The sequence below is a fragment of the Chenopodium album genome, chromosome 6 (genome assembly GCF_948465745.1).
Source record: "Chenopodium album chromosome 6, dcCheAlbu1.1, whole genome shotgun sequence".
In the NCBI taxonomy this organism is placed as follows: domain Eukaryota; kingdom Viridiplantae; phylum Streptophyta; class Magnoliopsida; order Caryophyllales; family Amaranthaceae; genus Chenopodium; species Chenopodium album.
Window position 1 is genome coordinate 2,365,685 of NC_137839.1, and position 20,998 is coordinate 2,386,682.

Here is a 20,998-nt window from a genome sequence, read left to right on the forward strand (position 1 = left end):
CTCAATTTTTATTTTTTTTCTTCTAATTAATACAATTACAGATAATAATTTTGCAATGGCTACATTAAAATTGTAGTTATTGTAACAAATTGATCTTAAATTGTGGTCATAGTATATATGTTAATCACTTTTTTTCTTTTTCCAAAGAGGGCCGAATGGCTTTGAGATCGCCTAAATTATATCTTTAGTATGGCTTATTTAGTTACAAGGAGTACCTGAAATTAAAAATATTAGTAAGTGTGCTTTACATGAAAGACCACATGATGAAGAATTTATAAACATAGTAAAATCTTCAAATTGTACTTTTAAAATGATGATTGAAATCGACATAGTAAGCAACCATGCTCCACAAAGATCATCATAACGTGCTATAAGTCGGACATTCGATTTGTAAACATAGTTTGAAAATATTGTAACTAACATATATATTGTGATGACAATAGCATACTTGTTATTATATACTATGTCCTTAGTATATACTTAATAAAGCCATAAAAATATTAATCAATGTCTAACCTAAACTAACATGCATATGTCACTACATACACCTAATTTAGTGAAGGAAAAAAAAGAGAGAGAAAGAAGGGCCCCACCATTCTATTAGAATTAGGGGGACCAAAGAGATTAGGTTATAATCCACATTTACACCTCATTGTTAAGACAAACAATTGGGTATGAAGGATTTGAAGAATTTGGGACGTATCTTTAAGGCTATAAGTTGATACCCTCTTAAGAGGACAAAGGTGCCCCATTTAACCTAATATTATTTAGCTTTAATAACCACTCCAATCGATTTCTCAATTATTCATACATTTATAGGTTTAGCATCCAAGACTATTTCATATATATCATGCATATTTTCAAAGAATGCTAGAGTTTTTCAGTAAATAGCTCGACCATGCTAGAGTTATTCAGCAAGTAGCTCGACCATATAAATTAATATAATTTTATTATATTATGTAGTTATTGATTTGGATTGCACTCGTCATTTCATTTTGTTAATATGATAATGAAGTGTTTTTACTGATACAAACCCACGCATTTTCTTATTGTCTTGCTTTATGTTTATGGACATTATTATGTCCTATTACTAATTTACCTCTTCTTGACTTTGCAACAATAATTAGATAGTAAAGGTGTAAAATAATTATTTCTTACTTTAAAAAGAACATTTCTACTTTTCTTTGACTAGAAATATATAACTTTTATGCAATTAAAATAATAATGTATCTCGTCAACAATATATTATAAATAAATAAATAAAAATAAAAAGGTTGATAATAATGATTGTCTAGCTAAGTTGACATTGTTGGTATCAATTTTCCTCTTTTTTTCTTCTTTTAAGGAGTTTATTACTAATTAAAAGATCGATTGAAGAAAAAGGTGTGATTAACTGATCCAATAACTTTAAAAATTATGAAATCAAAGTTAACTATACTATTGGCTTTCCACATTATCATTCTTTAAGTGTAATCAATCATAGATTCATAGATACACATTATTCACTAATTCACCATTGTTAAGGTAGTAATTAAATATCAAGTATCAATGTTTTTACATGAATTAAATCAAAATCGTCTTGGTAACAATAAATATTTCATCGAAATAATCATCATCCTCGACTTTAGGTTTACTAAGCACGTACAAACAATTGTATTGATATGCTATATGATTCATTAGTAAGAAGATATGCTTAGCATATCTGAGCTTGAATCTTGACAGATGACTAAATCTTTTGCTAATTATATGATTGATTTCTTTCCACACTGGATCATCTGGCAGTATATTACATGTCATAACAATATAATTAATTAAACAACTTGTTCCAAAAAATAAAATTAATATTTTATATATTTAACAAAATACAATTGCAATTACTTAATCACAGCTCCCATGCAAGAGCATGTGTAGATGTAAAATAAAATTATGCATGTTGACTATATGATAAAATTTTATTATAAACTTTAATATTCTCTATACTTTTCAAGAACATGAGGATCTGTGTCTTAGTACGTAGGTCTTTTCCTCGAAACTTCTGCTACTCTCATTAATATGCTCTTTCTTTTCTCTTTTTTTTTTTTTTGAATTATAATGTTATGATTTTAGTATAATACATACTACTATACATATAAAACTATATATGAAGTATATAGGTAGGGCACTGAACGTAAGAAGACTTCAATTCGGATCATGAAGCAAAAGTAAACACTACTACTATCTTATCTTTTATAGTCTTTCGATAGTAGTTTGGAATTTCAACTAGTAATGTGACAATTAAAATCCAAAAGTGAAAGTGTAAAATATTAAAAGTACAGTTTTTATTTGAATTTGAATACTACGTACTGCATTGTCTACTTAAGTTTTGTAGGTACTTATTTTTAATAAAAGCTATTACTTTAAATATTACAATATTGAGCATTTGTTTCACAATGTGAGGCACTCATGAGTCATGCTTATTGAGGGTCAAACTTTGACCACATAGTTTGTTAAAAATAAAATTAATATACTTTATAATAAAATATTAGGTTAGGATTGAAAAAATATTCTCACAATAATTTCATTTTGTGAGATTTGAGTTCAATAAAAAATTTCATTAATTAAACCCTTGTATTATGATAAAGGGTGAATTATACAAGTAATTTTTTTAACATCGTCCTCTATTTTACTTTGAAAAAAGACTCTTATTATCAAACAAAATTACAAAAAGATAGTGAATGTAGTTCGAAGGTGCTAGCTAGCTAGTTGGTTAATTTAAAAGAGGTGGTATTCAAAATATGGGAATAGTTTCCTTCTAGATTTCTTTGATCCTCTTAGTAACTCTCTTTTAATTTCAATTCTCTGACGAAAATAAATAGTTTGAAGAAATGCTCAAATTTCAAGCTATGTTACTCTACCAGCTTGTTAGAAGAATAATTCGTGTATAATCATAGCTAAAACAGTCTAATATTTCAAAAAGTGTACTTGAAAAAGTCTAATATTTAAAAAAGTGTACTTAAAAAAGATGTTATTAATTAATGTACTTATGTACAGTTTAAAATGAGAATATTCATCCATACTCTAAATTCTAAAAAAAAAAAAAATAGTTGTTATCATTTCTGTCCGAAAATTCTTTTCCATGCATCTTCAATAATATTGATCAACAAGCTAGGGTTACAAATATATAGCTGAAATTTGTGGATAAAAAATACACACTATATAATTTAGCTCTCCACTTAATTATATGCAATAACGCCAATAAGCTAGGCAAATACACAATAGTCTTGCATTGTATACCATCTAAAATCACATTATATTTTCCATTAACTTAATCTGCTACTCGATTTGCCTCTCGATGTTATTAATTAGTAATGCATCAAAGCATATACAAGCACATCAGAAGAATATAATTAATTACATCGACTCTAATAAGCGATCTTCATAGGTTAATTATCTTCCAAATATCGATCGATATATGTATAATACTTGTACGTGTTCTCCCCCGTTGATGAACAAGATATATACTGCATCTTAGCTTCAGTTCTTGATTCAACTTCTGGCTGTTATCGATTAAACCCGAGTTCCCGGAACCTCCGGGAAATCATCTCATTGATTAGAGTGATAGCCTGAGCTCCAAATCTACTTCTTCCTGATCACTTGATTCTGAATTTTGGCTATTTCTCAAGAAATCAATTCTTTGATGCCTGGAGTCCTACAAGTTCGTAAAAATTTAACTACTTTAGTACTCGTAATTCATAATCAAAAGAATGAACATTTAATATAAAAGAATGAACATATATATAAATATATGTACTAGCTAGAACTAATTGATTTCATGAATGTACCTCATAATAGCTAATTCGATGCCTAGGAATCGCGTCTGCTTGTGTATACGTCGAGCTCTCTAGTATACCATTAGGGTTCCATCTGATCCAAGATAAACATTACATTATTAGTTTATTTGGCATGTTTAAATGAAAATTTAAATAATAAGATGCTATATTTTAAAAAAAAAAAAAAAGAAATCTTTATATGTAATAATTTAAACTAGTATCTATAATCATTCTTCATTTAGGTTTTACATACAATTAGTATAATAGTAAATGTTTTCGATGGGAAAATATATTACTTTAATTAATCTTGCTAGAAAACTATAATTTAACTTCAATAATGCAGCAATTAAAAAAAAATTAGCTATGTACATTGCATTGGAAAAACTAGCTACATACATAGTACTACTCTATACAATTAACTTGTTTAAAATGGATGTACCGAAAGATTAGGCTCTTGATGCTTCACAATTAGAGATTATAATCATGTAATTAATTAATTATTAATTATATAGTAATATAGTTGAGTGTATCAAGCTTGTTCTAATTATTATTTTTTTTTATATTTTTTTTACCTTTACTACTTGTAAATAAAATGTATGTACATACCTTTGTGCACTACTAGGCTGAGAATCTTGGTATCTTAAATTGGACCTTTCATGATCTCCAAATACCATCTGCAAATTAAATTCATGCATGAAAGTTTGTTAGAGATTTAGTGAATGTATATTCCTTTGAATATAGTCACCCAAAAAGACTAAAGAAGAAGCTAAAATAAAGATAATGATAATAGTAAGCTCGCCTATTAGGAAAACTATTATACGACAGTACTCTTTTCGTACCACAATGTTTGGCAGATTTGTAGCATAAGTCACAAATTACGAAGCGATAAAAATTGTTGAATTTGGAATCTCCCAAGAAAATCCCCAACATTTTGTGAGTTACAAAACTACCCCCCATAGTACTTGATTAATTACTGTTTAATTAAAAGGACAAATATAGATTTGCAACCAAGCTTATTATTCCACACCAAAGTCAAAGAAAACAAAAACATTGTAAGAAGAAAACAAAATATTTGACTACAATTTGATGCAAAGATTGACTAAAAATTAATTACCATGAAGTTAGGATGATGAGCATAAGAAGTTGATGAAGTTGAAGGTGAAGAAGATTGTGAATAATATGGATTATTATATGATGTCGAAGATTGTTGTACTCCATAACTTTGTAGTCCTTGCAATCTCACATCGTCCTGTAATTTAAAATCACACAAAATAACTTACAAAGTTAAAAACGCGACAATTTCATTATCACCGTAACAAAAAATACATAATTAGGCAACTCTTTGCTTTGTAGCGAAGAAAACCTAATTTGAGTATTTTCTTATTATGTACCTGAGAGTTAAAAAAAATGTTACGAGTATTTTGGAATATTAAAAAAAAACCGGTTACCTGATGAAAGGTGGGCGGGGTAGGGGAAGAGTTAAACCCGCTACAACCCATCTGGCTGCGCAGTCGGATTTGTTCCAACTGCGCAACTCCGAGACCTCTTTGAGGTTGTTTAGGCTTCTCAGAGCCACTCTTTTTACTCTTCCTAGACGACGAAGACGATGACGACGATTTATCATTCGAGTTTACCATTTTAGGAATCCCAAAATAGCCACTACCCATATCTTCAAATGATCTGATATCGATCTTTACTTTCTTCTTCTTGTAATTATTTATTTTTATGAGCTTATTATAAATGAAAAATATGAAGGAAAAAATAAAAATGAAGGTTTTAGAGAGAAAATGTAGCTTTCAGAAATCCTGAACTGATTTGCCCAGCTACCCTTTTTATATTCTGAGTGTGTAAAGTAGTTGCACCGCTGGATCTGATTGCGATTGATTTTTTCAATTTTTTTTTAAACAAAAAAAATTAATTATTGTTTGAGAAAAATAATTAAAATAGAAATAATTAAAAATTATTATTATAATTAATTTAAAAATAATTGAATGAGGACGTAAGATTCTGTGCGGGATGCATGCTCGTTTAAATTGCGAAAGTGATAAAATAATAGGCGTTACTTTTAGGAAGTTCTACTACAATACCTATTATGTGCTGTCTTTCTTACTGGTTTTTTTTTTTAATTATTGAAATCCCTTTATTTTAGGACTGCAACTTGATTGAGATTGTCAGATTTTTTTTTTTTTTTTTAACTGGGTTTAAATTTTAATTTTAGTATTAATAATCTAAAAAGGAGTTGCCTAATTCATTGATAATGATCGAAGAGACAAAGTTAAAGCAATGGTTAATTAAAGTGATTGACTAATTAAGTCAATATGTTGTTTATTTTATTTTTGGGTGAAAATATTCAATAAATTACTTTTTTCTCGTCCCTAAAAGACTAAAAGTTCTTTAGCAGTTTGGATGGTGTTTTAATAAAAAGAACTTTTAGATATGAAGAAAGTACTCGTATAAGATTAGATCTACTTTGTATATGCAATGCTATAAATATTAAAAAAATTAATAATAATATTAAAAACCTAAATATATTATACATATACACTACGTACACCCATGCCATGATAACTTATTTTAAATTAGCATTTTAAAACACTAAATTTTATTAAGAGATAAAAATAGTAGGACATTCAACAATATTAGGCAAAACATCAAACTACTCTAGGGTAGAATTATATAATAGAGATATTTTCATTTGTATCGTAATTATACTTTGACATTTATGTTTATTTGTCAATTATACAACTTTGAACACCATAATAATTTTAAAAAATATATATGGTCAAACTAAAACATAAATAGTGCAAAAAAATGATATGATCAAATTGTGTGTAAACTATTTTGAGACAAAAGATGTATGTATAAGATAGGTTATATGCTATAATAAAAATAAGTTTAGATATATATATATATATATATATATATATATATATATATATATATATATATATATATATATTTAGTTGAATATAACAAAGCTTAATTAAATTCAAATTGTGCTATTTCACTGTGTTGTCCTTCCCCTCCCCCTTGACTACCTTAATTAAACATTCACCGGTCTAACCATTTTAAAAATATACTTCGTATATAGTATTCCTTCATTTCTTTTTTATTTATTTGTTCAATATGGAATATTCAACTTGAGGAGAGAATGAATTTAAAAGTGATGAATCCTTATACATATAATGACTTAGGGCCTGTTCTCATTGACTGGACTCAGTTGAACTGAACTGAACTGAAATAAAATGAATATTTTATAAGAGAAGGAAATTAGGAGCTAAACTGAACTGAACTAAACTAAACTAATATGAACTAAATTTCAACGTAAGAGAACAAGTCCTTATTTAGCAAAATCAGCTATCGTAGTAATTTGTAATTATGTGAGTATTTGTTACCTATCTAGACCTAATAATTGTCGAGCCGAGAATGGAAAAAAAAAATTGGCCCATTTCAAGAAAAATCTTTAATTTGAATCAAATAAGGCCCAAGTTTAAGAATAATACTTGTACCCACACAGCCACACCTGTTATTTTAGGCCAAAAAGAGTAAAATTTAAATTAAATATATAGTTTTAGCGCCCTAAACCCTAAAGAATCATACAAAAATGTTTGGCTCGTAGTTGAGATTCACTTTCCGAGCTAGTAATTTTTTAGGATGGGTTGCATTTGATCAGCTATATGATTGTCAACTACTACGTCATTTTATTATTTTGAAAGGAAATGCTAATTGAGTTGTATTTAAGAAGCTAAAAATATAAGGTACTAGTGTACTACACATTATCAAAATGTACTTGGAATGGTAGGTCTAAATATATAGTTTCAATATACTAGCAGCTTGCTTTTTATTTTGACGGACAATAATTAAAAATAAGATTGACATATTTATGTTCAAATAAAGTTATGTACGTATTAGCAATCATACCTATTCAAATTGTACGTCTTAATTAATTAATATGGGACAAAGTAATTAAATTAGCTATATCTCTTGCGATGAATTAAATTATATTTATACTTAGCTTTGAGATCAGATAATTATATTGGATTATACTTGATTAGACAATGCAATGAGCACTTAGTGAACAATATTTATACTTTAGCAAGCTAAGATACCAAATACATTCCCAAATGTCAAATGTTATGTGATTCCACATTATCTAATAATCGTATCAAGTTTGTTAGAAAGTTTAGAGCCGATATGACCTATGTGTGTCAAAAGATTTGCATCAAGAATTGATATAAATTAGATTCTAGCATAAAACGTAGTGCAAGTTATTATAATTTTCCTCTCTTCTCTCTCTAAAACCCTAGCCTCCATTGTTGAATTTTGAAGGGGCTTCCATCGGATTTACCGGTGGAAAGCCCCAATCGTTGTTTCTTTTGTGCCTTTTCTCTTGCTTTAGGTTTATAATAATTCTTCCTCTTCTAGGAGGAATATTTCTCCCTCGAAAGACAGGGTTTTTCTTCCTCTTTAGGAGGATTTGGCTCCTTCGAAAGACCGGGTTTTTCTTCTCTCTTTCGAGGGAGGATTTGCTTTTAATTTCATGGATTGCTATAAAGTTGTTTCATGGGTAAAATTTTGTGCGGGATTGAAAAAGAGATTAATATTTCGACAACAATCGAACGAATCAGACGGAAATTTTCTGCACGGCTACAACAGATCAATAGACCCCCTCGCCGAAAAAGGCTGTAAATCACAGCGATATGAAAGAGGGTATGAAGAAATGACGATTTGCAACAACGATCGTAGTTTTGCTTACAGAATGTTTTTATTTGATTCAATTATTATGTATTTGTTAGATCTTAATCTCTTTGTAGATGCCGTATGACTTATTTATGAATCAATTTTATTTCAAAAAAAAAAAAATAAAAAAAAAATTAAAAAAAAAATTAGATTCTAGCATTTTATTACATGCTCTTGGATAATAAGGTTGAATATATTCTATGTCAACATGTAATAAACTAAAATTGATTCTAGACATCTTATTACACACTCTTGGATAATAAAATTGAATATATCCTATGTCAACATGTAAACTAAAACTACTTTGCTAAACTTTATTATAGTTGATGAATCTAGAATATTTTTCCTTATCCAAATAATAGTCGCGAATATTATTTTCGGATAGATCAAATAAAAAACATTGTCGATCTTATTTCATAAACTAAGTAAAATTATAAACATTGTCGATCTTATTTCATAAACTAAGTAAAATTATACGAGTATTACTCTACTCCTTATATACGTATAGTAGAGTTCTTAATTTAATAATGTGACGACTAATCCATTGTTTTCCAATGGAGAGAAGTCAAAGAATTATCCCTAGGAGAATATAGAGTTTAAGATACTCCTAGCAATTAGCAACTAACGGTGACTATTTATAGGAGAAATAAACGAGAAATTTTTGGTCAAAAGCTAATCGTCATTTGTCAAAATCATACTTACATCGTATCTACTTGAGCTGTTCAACGCAGATTACATGCATTATTCTACGGGGTTATTATACTCTACGTGAGCATCGATAATTAAAAATAAATAAAAATACAGTGTAATTAATTTGTAAAGTTCAGCTGTTTCACTGTTTTTTTTAAGAAGGAAATTTTTTTACAGTTATTAATTGGTTGAAGTCAGACTTCTAGGCATGACTAGGGGTGTTCGCGGTGCGATTTGGTGCGGTTTGGATCATAAATCGCAAAAGTGCGGTTTGTAATTTTTTCAAACCGCACTTTTAAAAAAACTGAACCAAACCGCACCGCAAAATACGGTTTGGTGCGGTGCGGTTTGCGGTTTAACCGTATTTTATTAAAATTGTAATTATTCTTTTAAAAACAAAACTTTTATTTTATTTTATAATTATTAGTTTACAATTCAAATATTAAACTCTTTTAATTAATCTTTAATTAACTAATAGTTATAAATTAGCTCATATAATTTAGTTCTTTTATATAATTTTAATGAAAATATAGTATAAAAATCATAAACCGCATTAAAGTGCGGTTTGCGGTGCGGTTTGGTCTCAATATTTTTTGAAACCGCACCAAACCGCAAACCGCGGTTTGGTCATTTTTAAAAACCGCACCGCAAATTTCAAACCGCAAACCGCACCAAACCGCAAACCGCAAAATTGCGGTTTGGTGCGTCTAAACCGCACTCTGTACAGCCCTAGGCATGACAAGGTCGAATTTCATCAAACTTATTTAAAAGTTACAAATTTTCCCTAAAATGTTCCTTTTAGAATAGGCTATCTCCTTCTTAGACGATACATGCATGCACTTCTACGAATGCTTGTCTTAGTTCAGTCCGGTTTAGCTCTAATCAGTTCATTTCCTAATTTTCTTCTCTCATAAAATATCCAGTTCAACTCATTTCTTAATTTCTTTCTCTCATAAAATATTCAATATAGTTCAATTCAGGTTCAATCAATTCAGTTCAGCTTAGCTTAGTAAATGTAAACAGACCCTTAATTTAGATAACCTTCTTTCTTATATTCCCGAAAGCACCGAAGAATGTTTTATTGTACAACATGTCAGTCTTAGCTTATACTAAGTATAACTTTCCTCCTCCCCCAAAAAATGCAACAAGTGTTGTGTTTGCCTGTTTGATGTGTTAAAAACATGCTACGAGTTAGGGGTGACAATTTGAGTTAGCAGGTCGGGTTCAGGATAGATTTTGGGTCAATTTCGGGTTGTGCTTAAAAACTATCAAAAATAGGTGTAAAACTTAAATTTATGTCAAATCGAGTCAAATTCGAATCATTCGGGTTCGTTTTGAATAGGGTTATCATGTCGAATCAGGGATTGCCAGTCTATTACGAGTAACAACCAACCAAACTAACCCCACTAGTCACAACTATATATCATGTCATGTGAGTAGTTATCAATTACTAGGAATAATTAAGTTACGTCTTGATTTCATACTCATTATTTTTCTGATTCAAATATCCCTTGCTAGATTGTCCCTTGTTACACATCATGAATCATGTTAATATAGCAGCTGTCTAACCTAGTAAATTAAATCTAACCATCTCCGAAATTAAAGCCTAACATTATATACAACGACCTATTAATATTGCTATTATTATTGTTATTGTTATTATTTTACGAATAAATTAACAATTTGCTGGTGATGACGTAATAGATGCAAATTAAAACATTTATTTAATAAAATGACAAATAATAACGCAAGATATTGGGGAAGGTATATATGGAGAGAGAAAATAATATCTACTGTAGATTTTGGGGCACATGGCAAGTATATTATTATTCTCTTAAAATACACTTATTTATAATTAATAAACATTTTAAGTTTTTTGAAGATGAAGAAGCTCTCTTACAATACCCCACTCCTTAATCAGTTTTACTACCATACCATACCATATCAACCTCAATCTCAATTTATATTATTATAAGATTCCCTGAATTTGTTATTATTGTTCTGTGGACGTAAATTAATTAATACTATAGATTATGCAAATTAGTAGATAACTTCATAATTAATCCTTGACTATTATCTTTCTCTTCTTTGTTGTGCTTTGCTAATTAGTTCTTGGCTATCTATATATATCCACTTAATAACTGTTAAATATACTACTTTTCGTTACATAGTTGCAACCTTGGAATATTTTATGTCTCACAAATAATACCCAAAGTTGCATATAATATATAATAGAGGTAGTAGGTGTATATATACTTCCAATTGTTTGACTAATTTCGAATTCACTAGTGTACATACAATAAGTAATGTATGTAATTTAATTTTTGAGCCAAGGGTTTAAATACAATTAATAATGTATATTTTCTATTTCAAAAGCATAAACTACCATGAACAATATGATTTAGTTAGAAGTTTAGGCCGGGCTATTGAATTAGCCGTTAATAATGATTAAGCCTTTTACTAATTGATTCAAGGTTTTGTACTTAATTAAATTGTTTAAAGATTTCCTTAAAAAAAATGTTTAAGATAATAATGTGTGTTTGAGTTTGGCCCAAGTCTTGGCCCAATTACCACCTAGTAACAAAAATACCCTTCTCAATACAAAGCCCATCTCTTGAACCACTATGTTATATTATTGTCTAATAAATTCACAATAAAATACCCTTCTCATTTTTACAGGCTCTCTGTCAAATGCGGGTCTGGGCCGCACCCGCAAACCAAGAGAGAGAGAGAGTTCACTTCACAAGTCCAAGGAGGTTCCATCCCAAAACCATATGGCAATAGGAGGAGTAGCCCCTTAGCCTTATAAAGTGTTTAGCTCTCTCTTCTTCAACCAATGTGGGACACTTATATGTGGTGACACTTGAGAGGTTTATTCTTCAACACTCCCCCTCACATGTAAGGTCCCTTTTAACTTTGTCTCATGTGATTTTTCGGGCTAGAGTGCTTCTTCACTCCCCCTCACACGGACCTACTCTTGGCCCAGTGAACTTTAGCCATTTAAGGTCCCATATCGTGGGCCTGGCTCTGATACCATGTCAAATGCGGGTCTGGGCTGCACCCGCAAACCAAGAGAGAGAGAGAGAGTTCACTTCACAAGTCCAAGGAGGTTCCATCCCAAAACCATATGGCAATAGGAGGAGTAGCCCCTTAGCCTTATAAAGTGTTTAGCTCTCTCTTCTTCAACCAATGTGGGACACTTATATGTGGTGACACTTGAGAGGTTTATTCTTCAACACTCCCCCTCACATGTAAGGTCCCTTTTAACTTTGTCTCATGTGATTTTTCGGGCTAGAGTGCTTCTTCACTCCCCCTCACACGGACCTACTCTTGGCCCAGTGAACTTTAGCCATTTAAGGTCCCATATCGTGGGCCTGGCTCTGATACCATGTCAAATGCGGGTCTGGGCTGCACCCGCAAACCAAGAGAGAGAGAGAGTTCACTTCACAAGTCCATGGAGGTTCCATCCCAAAACCATATGGCAATAGGAGGAGTAGCCCCTTAGCCTTATAAAATGTTTAGCTCTCTCTTCTTCAACCAATGTGGGACACTTACATGTGGTGACACTTGAGAGGTTTATTCTTCAACACGGACTCCCTAAAAGGATAACCTCAACCACTCTAACTACTTAAGAGTCCGAGTTAGGATAGTTATCTCCGAAATACCCCTCATACTACTAAGAGATCTATATACATCTAGTAGACGAAATCACTTTTGTTGTAAACATTACTGGCCTCGTCTAAAATATTATTTGGTCCCCTTGCTAGCTAAGTATAGGTGGATACTTTATCTCCTAATAATTGTTTCTTCATTTTTCAGTATAATACTACCTCCGTTACATATTATGTGCAACGATTAGACATTTTTCCTCTCTACTTTATGTCAAATCGTTGCAAATAATATGTAACGGAGGTAGTATATTAATATACTAGTACGTATTGATTATAACAAATTACTTGTATACAAAATCTACACCCAAATAAAAGATTTGAATACATAATAATGTACCCGTAACATGTGCATTGAGACAACATGGAGAATCTAACCCAAAGTGTGTGCCAAGTACAAGATCTTCAAAATTGCACAACATCCCAACTACTTGTGATTTGGTGGATCATCTGCGCATATACCTATGCAATTTATACTCATCACCCTTTTTGGCTAATCAAAACCATTATATATCTTATATTATACACAATGATCGGAGTGTAGTATTAGATCAATTTTAACCCTACCGATTTCTTTGTTTTTACATATTTTATCTTAAATAAGTTGAGGCAAAATAAGTTATGACGCATTTATCTGTAAGTTAAAAGATTTTATATGAAATGAGTTGAACCAGTCAAACATGATCTTATGTACAACACACACCACTCTCCAATATAGTTTGAGAATTGTTGCATATATTCAATATGTTTAAAAGGATCAAGTTGCATTGTATTAATTAAGAATTTGCCACACATGATTAGCCAATTAATCTAGGAAACTTCTATATATTTTGTACACACTAATTAATCAACTAGAGATTGACCAATCCAATAATTTTGGGACAACTGTAATGGGGGACCTTGGAAACTACAAAGGAACCCTAGTGGTGAATGGTGATATATGTCCTAACAAACATGTGAGGATGCCTTAGAGGTGTACACGTGTTGGCTTCGGATACGGGGTCGTGGAAAAAATATTTGTTATATATATGACGTCTTATATTATGGAATTATTATGAACAAATAATTAGCACAAACATCCCAATATATGCACTCAGAAATGAGAGGATCTATCTTGGATATGACATACAAGACCATGTTAAATGATAGAAGTGAATCAAGTTTGCTGGCTGATTTGATTGGTTTGAGCTAAATAATTGGTGTCATTTAACTATTATTTTTTTTTTTTTTTTTTTTTTTTTTTTTTTTTTTTTTTTTTTTTTATAAAATGGTCATGTACTTATATCATTATTTATAAGGATTAGGATATAAGATGTAAATGTCGGTTTTGTTAAGTCTATTGTATAAAATACATCTGTTAATTAAACTTATATAAGTCGTGACTACTATTGGCATGATGCATAAGATAATTCCGTGTACATCCAATAATTACTCATACATTCTTTTAATTTGCCTTCTTTGTATATCCGCCATATATTACTCAACCGTTGTTATTTGAGCCAATAACTACTTCTCCTTTGACGTTGTAACAACAACGACAACAACTCTAAGAATTTTATTTAATTTTCCTCTTTGGTGCTAGATCAATGAAAAGGCAACTATATTATTTTCCTTTCTATATATCATGTAAAGAAATACATTCATGCATTTATTAAGTGAAGAGTTTCTTTTATTTAATTTCTTAATCTTGGAAGACAACTTTTTGATGAAAAATATTGTTTTTAAGTAGTTGTGATAGTATGATGAATGTCACTAGCTGCAATTCCACCTTCCTCTTTTTCCAGGCCTTGTTTTTCTCTCTTTATTTTCAATGATTTCAGTTTATATATAAGTTCATGATAATTAATTAAGTTTAGATAAAAACAAGGCTAATGAGAGAAATTCAAATGTACATATTCGGTTAAAATCATCATTTTTGTGTGTGTGTGTGTAAATTGGGTGAATAGAATAATGCACTCTTAAATAGTGTCCTTATTTCAACTAGCCAATTCTTTTTTTTTCTTTTTTTTTTTTTTTACAATGGTAAGAAAAATTAATTATTAGGAAACCATCATCACGAGGGGATCGAAATTCCTAATGCGTCGAAAGAAAGGATGGAAATAAAGAAGAATTAATACAAGGAACTATATCCATACTATCACTAATAACTAAATGACTAACATTTGCTATCTAATCCGTTGCTTGATTTGCCTCCCGAAAGATATGACGAATGCTCAAGTTATCGAAATTGCTAAGAAGAGAACAAATGTCTTTAACAATATGATCAATTTGCCATGGTGTTGACCAGATGCCTTTAACGGAGTTGATTACTAAAAGATTATCACCTTCAATTATAATATTTTTATCCCACGCTCAAGAGCTAGAAAAATGCCTATATAAATAGCCATGACCTCTGTTATGAAACCTTGGTGGTGCCAAGGTTGAAAGCACGAGCTCCTATAACTCTCCCACTGCTGTCTCTGATAAGAATCCCTATTGTTGTTGACATAGATATAGATACGTACATAATATTGTCAATATCATTTTTGATTGAGCAAGTGTTACTTCAACTGTGATTTTGACTTGCTAAATTTTTGTTTCTAATATATTCAAATAACATATAAATGTGATTATTATCATGTACATGGATTAATCGGTGTATATTTTCATAATAATATTAATTTTATGTTATTTACTTATGAATTTAAAAGATATTAATGGCCAGAACCGTGTATTGGTATATGTGACGGTCAAAGTGATGCACTTAAAAAATAAAGAGAGTTGTGTTGTTATTTATTTTAACTAATTAAAATAGCGCTAAAAATAACTGTGTGTGGCACGGGACCTAAACTAGTACTATGTATTATAATTGAATCCACTAAAGACCCTTGGGTCTCGATGGTAACAACTTTAATCTTCTAGGCCGGGGAAGACCCGAGTTCAAGCTACGAGCCTATGAGGAAAAATATAGAGGGGGGGGGGGAGGATGGGTTTAATGGGTTGTATCAACGTACCCTGAGAGTTTGAGACAAGACATTCTGACCTAGACCGCATGTACTACACCGAAACGTTACAAGGCATCCTGACCTAGCCCCGCATGTTCCAACTTCCAAACCCAAAAAATTCTATTGATTGATTTTTTTTCTAGCTTAGCTAACACAAAATCGATTCTAGCTAGGTAAGAACAATTGACCCATAACTAATAATTCTTCAAAACCAAGATAAAATCCAATATTTATATATTCAACCAGAAAATCATACATGCATGCATGATATTTGCTGTTGTTGCTTCAGAAAATCAGATTATATCATTCACACCCAAAACTTTTGATGCACACATGGTGTGTACGTACGTGCACATTGCACAAATACCTACGAAAAAAAGATCATAATATAATTTAATTAAATTAAATAACAAGGTACTAATAATTTGATCAAATACATGGGACCCACCACTAATTATATGGTTTTATTTGATCATAATAATACATATAGTATATCTTAAAATGAAGATCAGAATATAATCTGAATGAAAAGGGAAGATCGGATAACAATCTGTTGGTACATCTCAATATTAAGAAGCATAGGATATGATCATATGATATGGGGGGATGTACAAAGACTTTAATTTGCTTGCTAATTAGGTGGATTTCTTTAAAAGCTAAACACTGTTTTAGAATAATCTCCCTTAATTTAAACATACCTTTGTTGATGGACTACTACTGTTTGTCTACAAATCTTCTTAATCATTGGGATTAGTAGCGTAAATGACTTTTTGGTCTAATTATAATATTTTTATGTTTTAGTATGTATTATTGTGTCATGATTCATGATGAACTTGGTTGCTAGAAAGACAAATAATAAGTTATAAGTTGTAACCAAACAAGTTTGGTGAAGTTAATTAGTTGGTAGGAAACTTACCCCTTGTAAGTTATTGTTAAATCGTGACCTATCCTTAGAGTAGGAGATTATCTTACCTTCCCTTCTGCTCTCAAGTGGTGTTTCAATTCAAATTTTTTTTCCTATTAGTAATGTTATGGATTGTAAACGTATAAAGCATAAAATATACTTCATATTTCTTTTAATAATATTAATTTTGAAATATATGACAAAGTTATGCGTTTTGAAAAATATTTTTTAAGGGTTTTTTTATTTTTTATTTTTTTTGGAGTAGGTATTCTTTTAGTTTGATAAATTACTTTGTAAGAACTTTAATATATTATTATATAGGGGGTAATATAGAAATAAATTTTACCAAAACACATTAATAAAAAAAAGGGTCGAAGTTCAAATTCTTTTGACATCAATATATACTACGCATTCTCCTCAAAAAATATATACTACGCATGATATTAAAAAGGGACAAACAAAGGTTAGTAGTATGACTAGTATCTAATGTAAGGGAGTAGTTTTTTTTTTTTTTTCTTCTTCTTCTTCTTCTTTAAGAAAAAATTCCCTACCAATTCAGGACTAGAACCACTCATTAGTTAACTAGATTTAGGTTATAGTGGACTAAACATTTTAAGAGTAGGGGAAAGATAAGGGGAAAGAGTTCCTAATGAGAATAAACCCTCAGGGCTCAAATGCTGAACCATGATTGAAAGGTCAATCCTTAGTTCTTATCACTAGACTAAACTAACACATTTTATTTAACATGTTGGTGCAAGGGGAATAGTATTTGTTTGGTTTAGCTTCTATTATACTTCCCGCGTTCTATTAATATTGCAACAACGGACTTTTTGCACTATTCATCACTTTTGTTTGACCATGTAATATGATTTATACGTTAAGCAAAATATAGTCATGTGTGATCTTGTTGGATTCGTCTTATAAAATACTTTCACAATATCAACTTTTTAAAATTTTTACTCTTACACAATTATAGATATTTAACATATAATATGTGGTTTGAGATGCATAATTTTATCCTTGTTGTAATATTAATAGAACGGAGAAAGTACTAAATAAAATGGAACTGTATGATTGAGTTTAATTTGACAGCCTTTAAAGAAGCATCATTTGACTCATTCAAAAAATAGATTAAGAAACTTGAACTCACAAAGAAATTTGGATCCATTGAGCCCAAGGTCCCAGGGAGATAATGATACTTAAACCACTAAGAATGTACTAGTAGGTTCCAAGGTCCACTTTTGATATGGGGCTTTAACTATTAGAGACAGCGTGTGATGAGCACATAGTAACAACTAATTCTTCCCTTTAATTAATTTTCTAACAAATTAATTTTTATTAGTGTGATGTGTTAGGGTATGTTCTATTCACCTTATTTTTACTTACTTTAGGTGTAATAAGTTCAGTTAAGTCCAGATCAAGTTTAATAAGTTTTGATAAGGGTTACCCTAAGTATAAATTACAATCAAAACGAGTTTTAATAAGGTCAGGTAAGTTCAGATAAGTGAAAATCAGATGAATAGAATACACCCTTAGTTTAATGGGACAAAAGAGTAATGAAGTTTGATAGGTTTCTTATATTGCATACACACGCATTGTGTGTTTCTTAACTTGTATGCCCTATGTATTTTATAACTTCCTCCATTTTCCTAGGCATGTATGCCAATTCAAATATTTGATTATAATTAATAAATTATTCTTTGAGTAGATTCCAACGTACAAGTTCCCACAAGAGTACAAGACTATATATATTTTTTTTCTCCTTATATAAAGTCACAAATATTCGTCAAAGCAGGTCAAATGAAGAGTGCAAAAAATGCAAAATGAGCAAGTAATAAATTACAAAAGAAGTACTCGTAAAAGATATTCTATCAAATTACCCGAAACCCAAAAAGCCATAAGGATTTACCAAGCAAAGTTTGGTGGAGTTGGTGGGGAACTCATTTTGTGACTTTGAGGTCGCAAGTTCGAGTCCACCAGAATGATTGGGAATAGGGGGGTTCCCTTCTAGTCTTCTACTCTCAAGCGTGGACCTGCAGAGTTGGGTTAGCTAAACATGTAAGTAGAGCTGTCAATTCGGGTAGACGGGTTGGGTTTGGGTCGAGTAAGAGTGGGTCGGGTCAATTCGAATTAATTCTATAACCTATGCGGGTCGGGTTTGGGTTGAGTCATGCTTGAGTCAGGTCACGTCGGGTCATACTTCTTATCGGGTTTAGGTCGGGTTAATAACAAGTCGGGTTACATTCGGGTCGGGTGAATAATAGGTCGGGTTTAATTCGGGTTAAAACGGGTTAGGGTGATTCTCGAGTTCGAGTTGGGTTCGGTTCAAGTCAATAATTTGCGTGTTAAAATCAAGTTGGGTCATTCTCGGGTTTGAGTCGGGTTCGGTTCAAGTCAATAATTTGCGGGTTATAATAATCAGGTTGGGTCATTTTCAAGTTGGATCATTCTCGGGTTCAAGTCAGGTTCAGTTCAAGTCAATAATTTGCGGGTTATAATCAGGTTGGGTCATTTCCAAGTCGAGTCATTCTCAAATTCAAGTCGGGTTATGTTCAAGTCAATAATTTGCAGGTTACAATCAGGTCGGGTCATTTCCAAGTCAGGTTATATTCGGGTTCAACTAACTATAAATAGATAATTATCATTTTTATAAAGCTAATTATTTTCTTTGACTATAATAGATATGACAATATACTAGGGAACTATAGTCTATAATTTAGGAAGATATATAACTATCTCCTTTGACCATATAACAAATATATACTATATTTAACTCTTAAATTTGAGGATGATACTCCTTTCTTTTGCTAGCCTGGACCGACTTGGTATCCCTAGACAAAATGCTTTGATCAACAATAATAAGGTGGTCTAAATTGCATTTAAGGTGATTCAAAATTGGGTCAAGAACAATTTGGTTGAATTTAGGTTAGCTCAATAACAAACGTGTTATTTCCAGTCGGGTTAGTAACAGATCGGGTTGAATTTTTGGGTCGGGTAAGTAATAGGTATGGTACAATTCGGGTCGGGTCAATAACAAGTCGATTTGAATTTGGGTCAAGTCAATAACAAGTCGGGTTGATTTCGGGTTGAGTTTGTAACAGGTTGGGTTAAATTCGGGTCGGGTTAGGAACGAATCGGGTTGAATTAAGGTAAGGTTATTAACAAGCCGGGTTAAATTTGGGTTTTAAAAAGTTAAAACGGGTTTGGATCAATTTCGGTTCAAGTCGGGTTCGGTGCAAGTTGATTAAATTGGCCGTTGTAAACCGGTAAATCGATGCAAGTTGTAAACTGGTACATTGGCCGTTTAAAAGCAAATTGGATGGTTCCAAACACCCAATTAGACTCCCGGAGGGGATTAGGGACCATGGTAAACTATTCAGCAATTTTTATTTCCGGGCGAAAAAAAGTCAAAAAAATCCAAAATTGAAGGCTAATATCCACACTTTTTTGAGAAATTTTGGAGGTTTCGGGGCCAGGTGTCGAAAAGTCTTGAAATTCTATTGGATACATCTCGGGTTCATATAATTCCGTTTGGAACCATATATGATCATTATTTGTTGTCATAAATGTTCATGGTAGGCTTGAATTAATGAAATCGGTACAAGTTGTAAACCGGTAAGTTGGTCGTTTAAAGGAAAATTGGATAGTTCCACCCACCCAATGGGACTCCCGGACGGTATTAGGGACCATGGTAAACATTTCGGCAATTTTTATTTCTTGGCGAAAAAAGTCAAAAATTTCAAATTTAAAGGCTAATTTACACGCTTTTCCAGGAATTTTGAGGGTTTCGGGGCCCGGCGTAGAAAAGTCTTGATATTTTAGGGGAAACATCTCGGGGTCATATAATGCCATTTGGAAACATATATGGTCATTATATGTTTTCATAAATGTTCGTAGTAGGCTTGAATTATTGAAATCCGTGCAAGTTGTAAACTGGTAAATTGGCCTTTTAAAGGCAAATTGGATGATTCCACCAACCCAATTGAACACCCGAAGGGCATTAGGGACCATGGTAAACATTTCGGCAATTTTTAATTCCGAGCAAAAAAAAGTCAAAATTTTCCAAATTGAAGGCTAATATCCACGCTTTTTGAGAAATTTTAGATTCTTCGGGGCCTAGTGTCGCAAAGTCTTGAGATTTTAGGGAATACATCTGAGGGTCATATAATGCCATTTGGAACCATATATGATCATTATAATATG

General features: G+C 31.3%; 1 protein-coding gene across 1 annotated transcript; it reads right to left on the reverse strand.

The window, feature by feature from the left end:
- Positions 1-3,250: 3,250 nt before the first annotated feature.
- On the reverse strand, positions 3,251-5,618 carry LOC145634252 (protein SPEAR3-like). The gene is made up of 5 exons (XM_081685673.1): positions 5,258-5,618; positions 4,924-5,058; positions 4,416-4,483; positions 3,822-3,903; positions 3,251-3,688 (listed from the first exon to the last, which is right to left on the reverse strand). The coding sequence occupies exons 1-5, from the start codon at positions 5,474-5,476 to the stop codon at positions 3,590-3,592; spliced, it is 603 nt and encodes a 200-aa protein (XP_081541799.1). The 5' UTR covers positions 5,477-5,618; the 3' UTR covers positions 3,251-3,589.
- Between the last annotated feature and the right edge of the window lie 15,380 nt (positions 5,619-20,998).

What these genes read in the sequence shown, in the direction of transcription:
- LOC145634252 (XM_081685673.1), bottom strand. Translation starts at nt 5,476, where the DNA reads ATGGGTAGTGGCTATTTTGGGATTCCTAAAATGGTAAACTCGAATGAT. An exon ending in CTCATCATCCTAACTTCATG is followed by an intron (nt 4,484 to 4,923) that starts GTAATTAATTTT and finishes TTTAATTTGCAG; the next exon opens with ATGGTATTTGGAGATCATGA. An exon ending in ATCGAATTAGCTATTATGAG is followed by an intron (nt 3,689 to 3,821) that starts GTACATTCATGA and finishes ACGAACTTGTAG; the next exon opens with GACTCCAGGCATCAAAGAAT.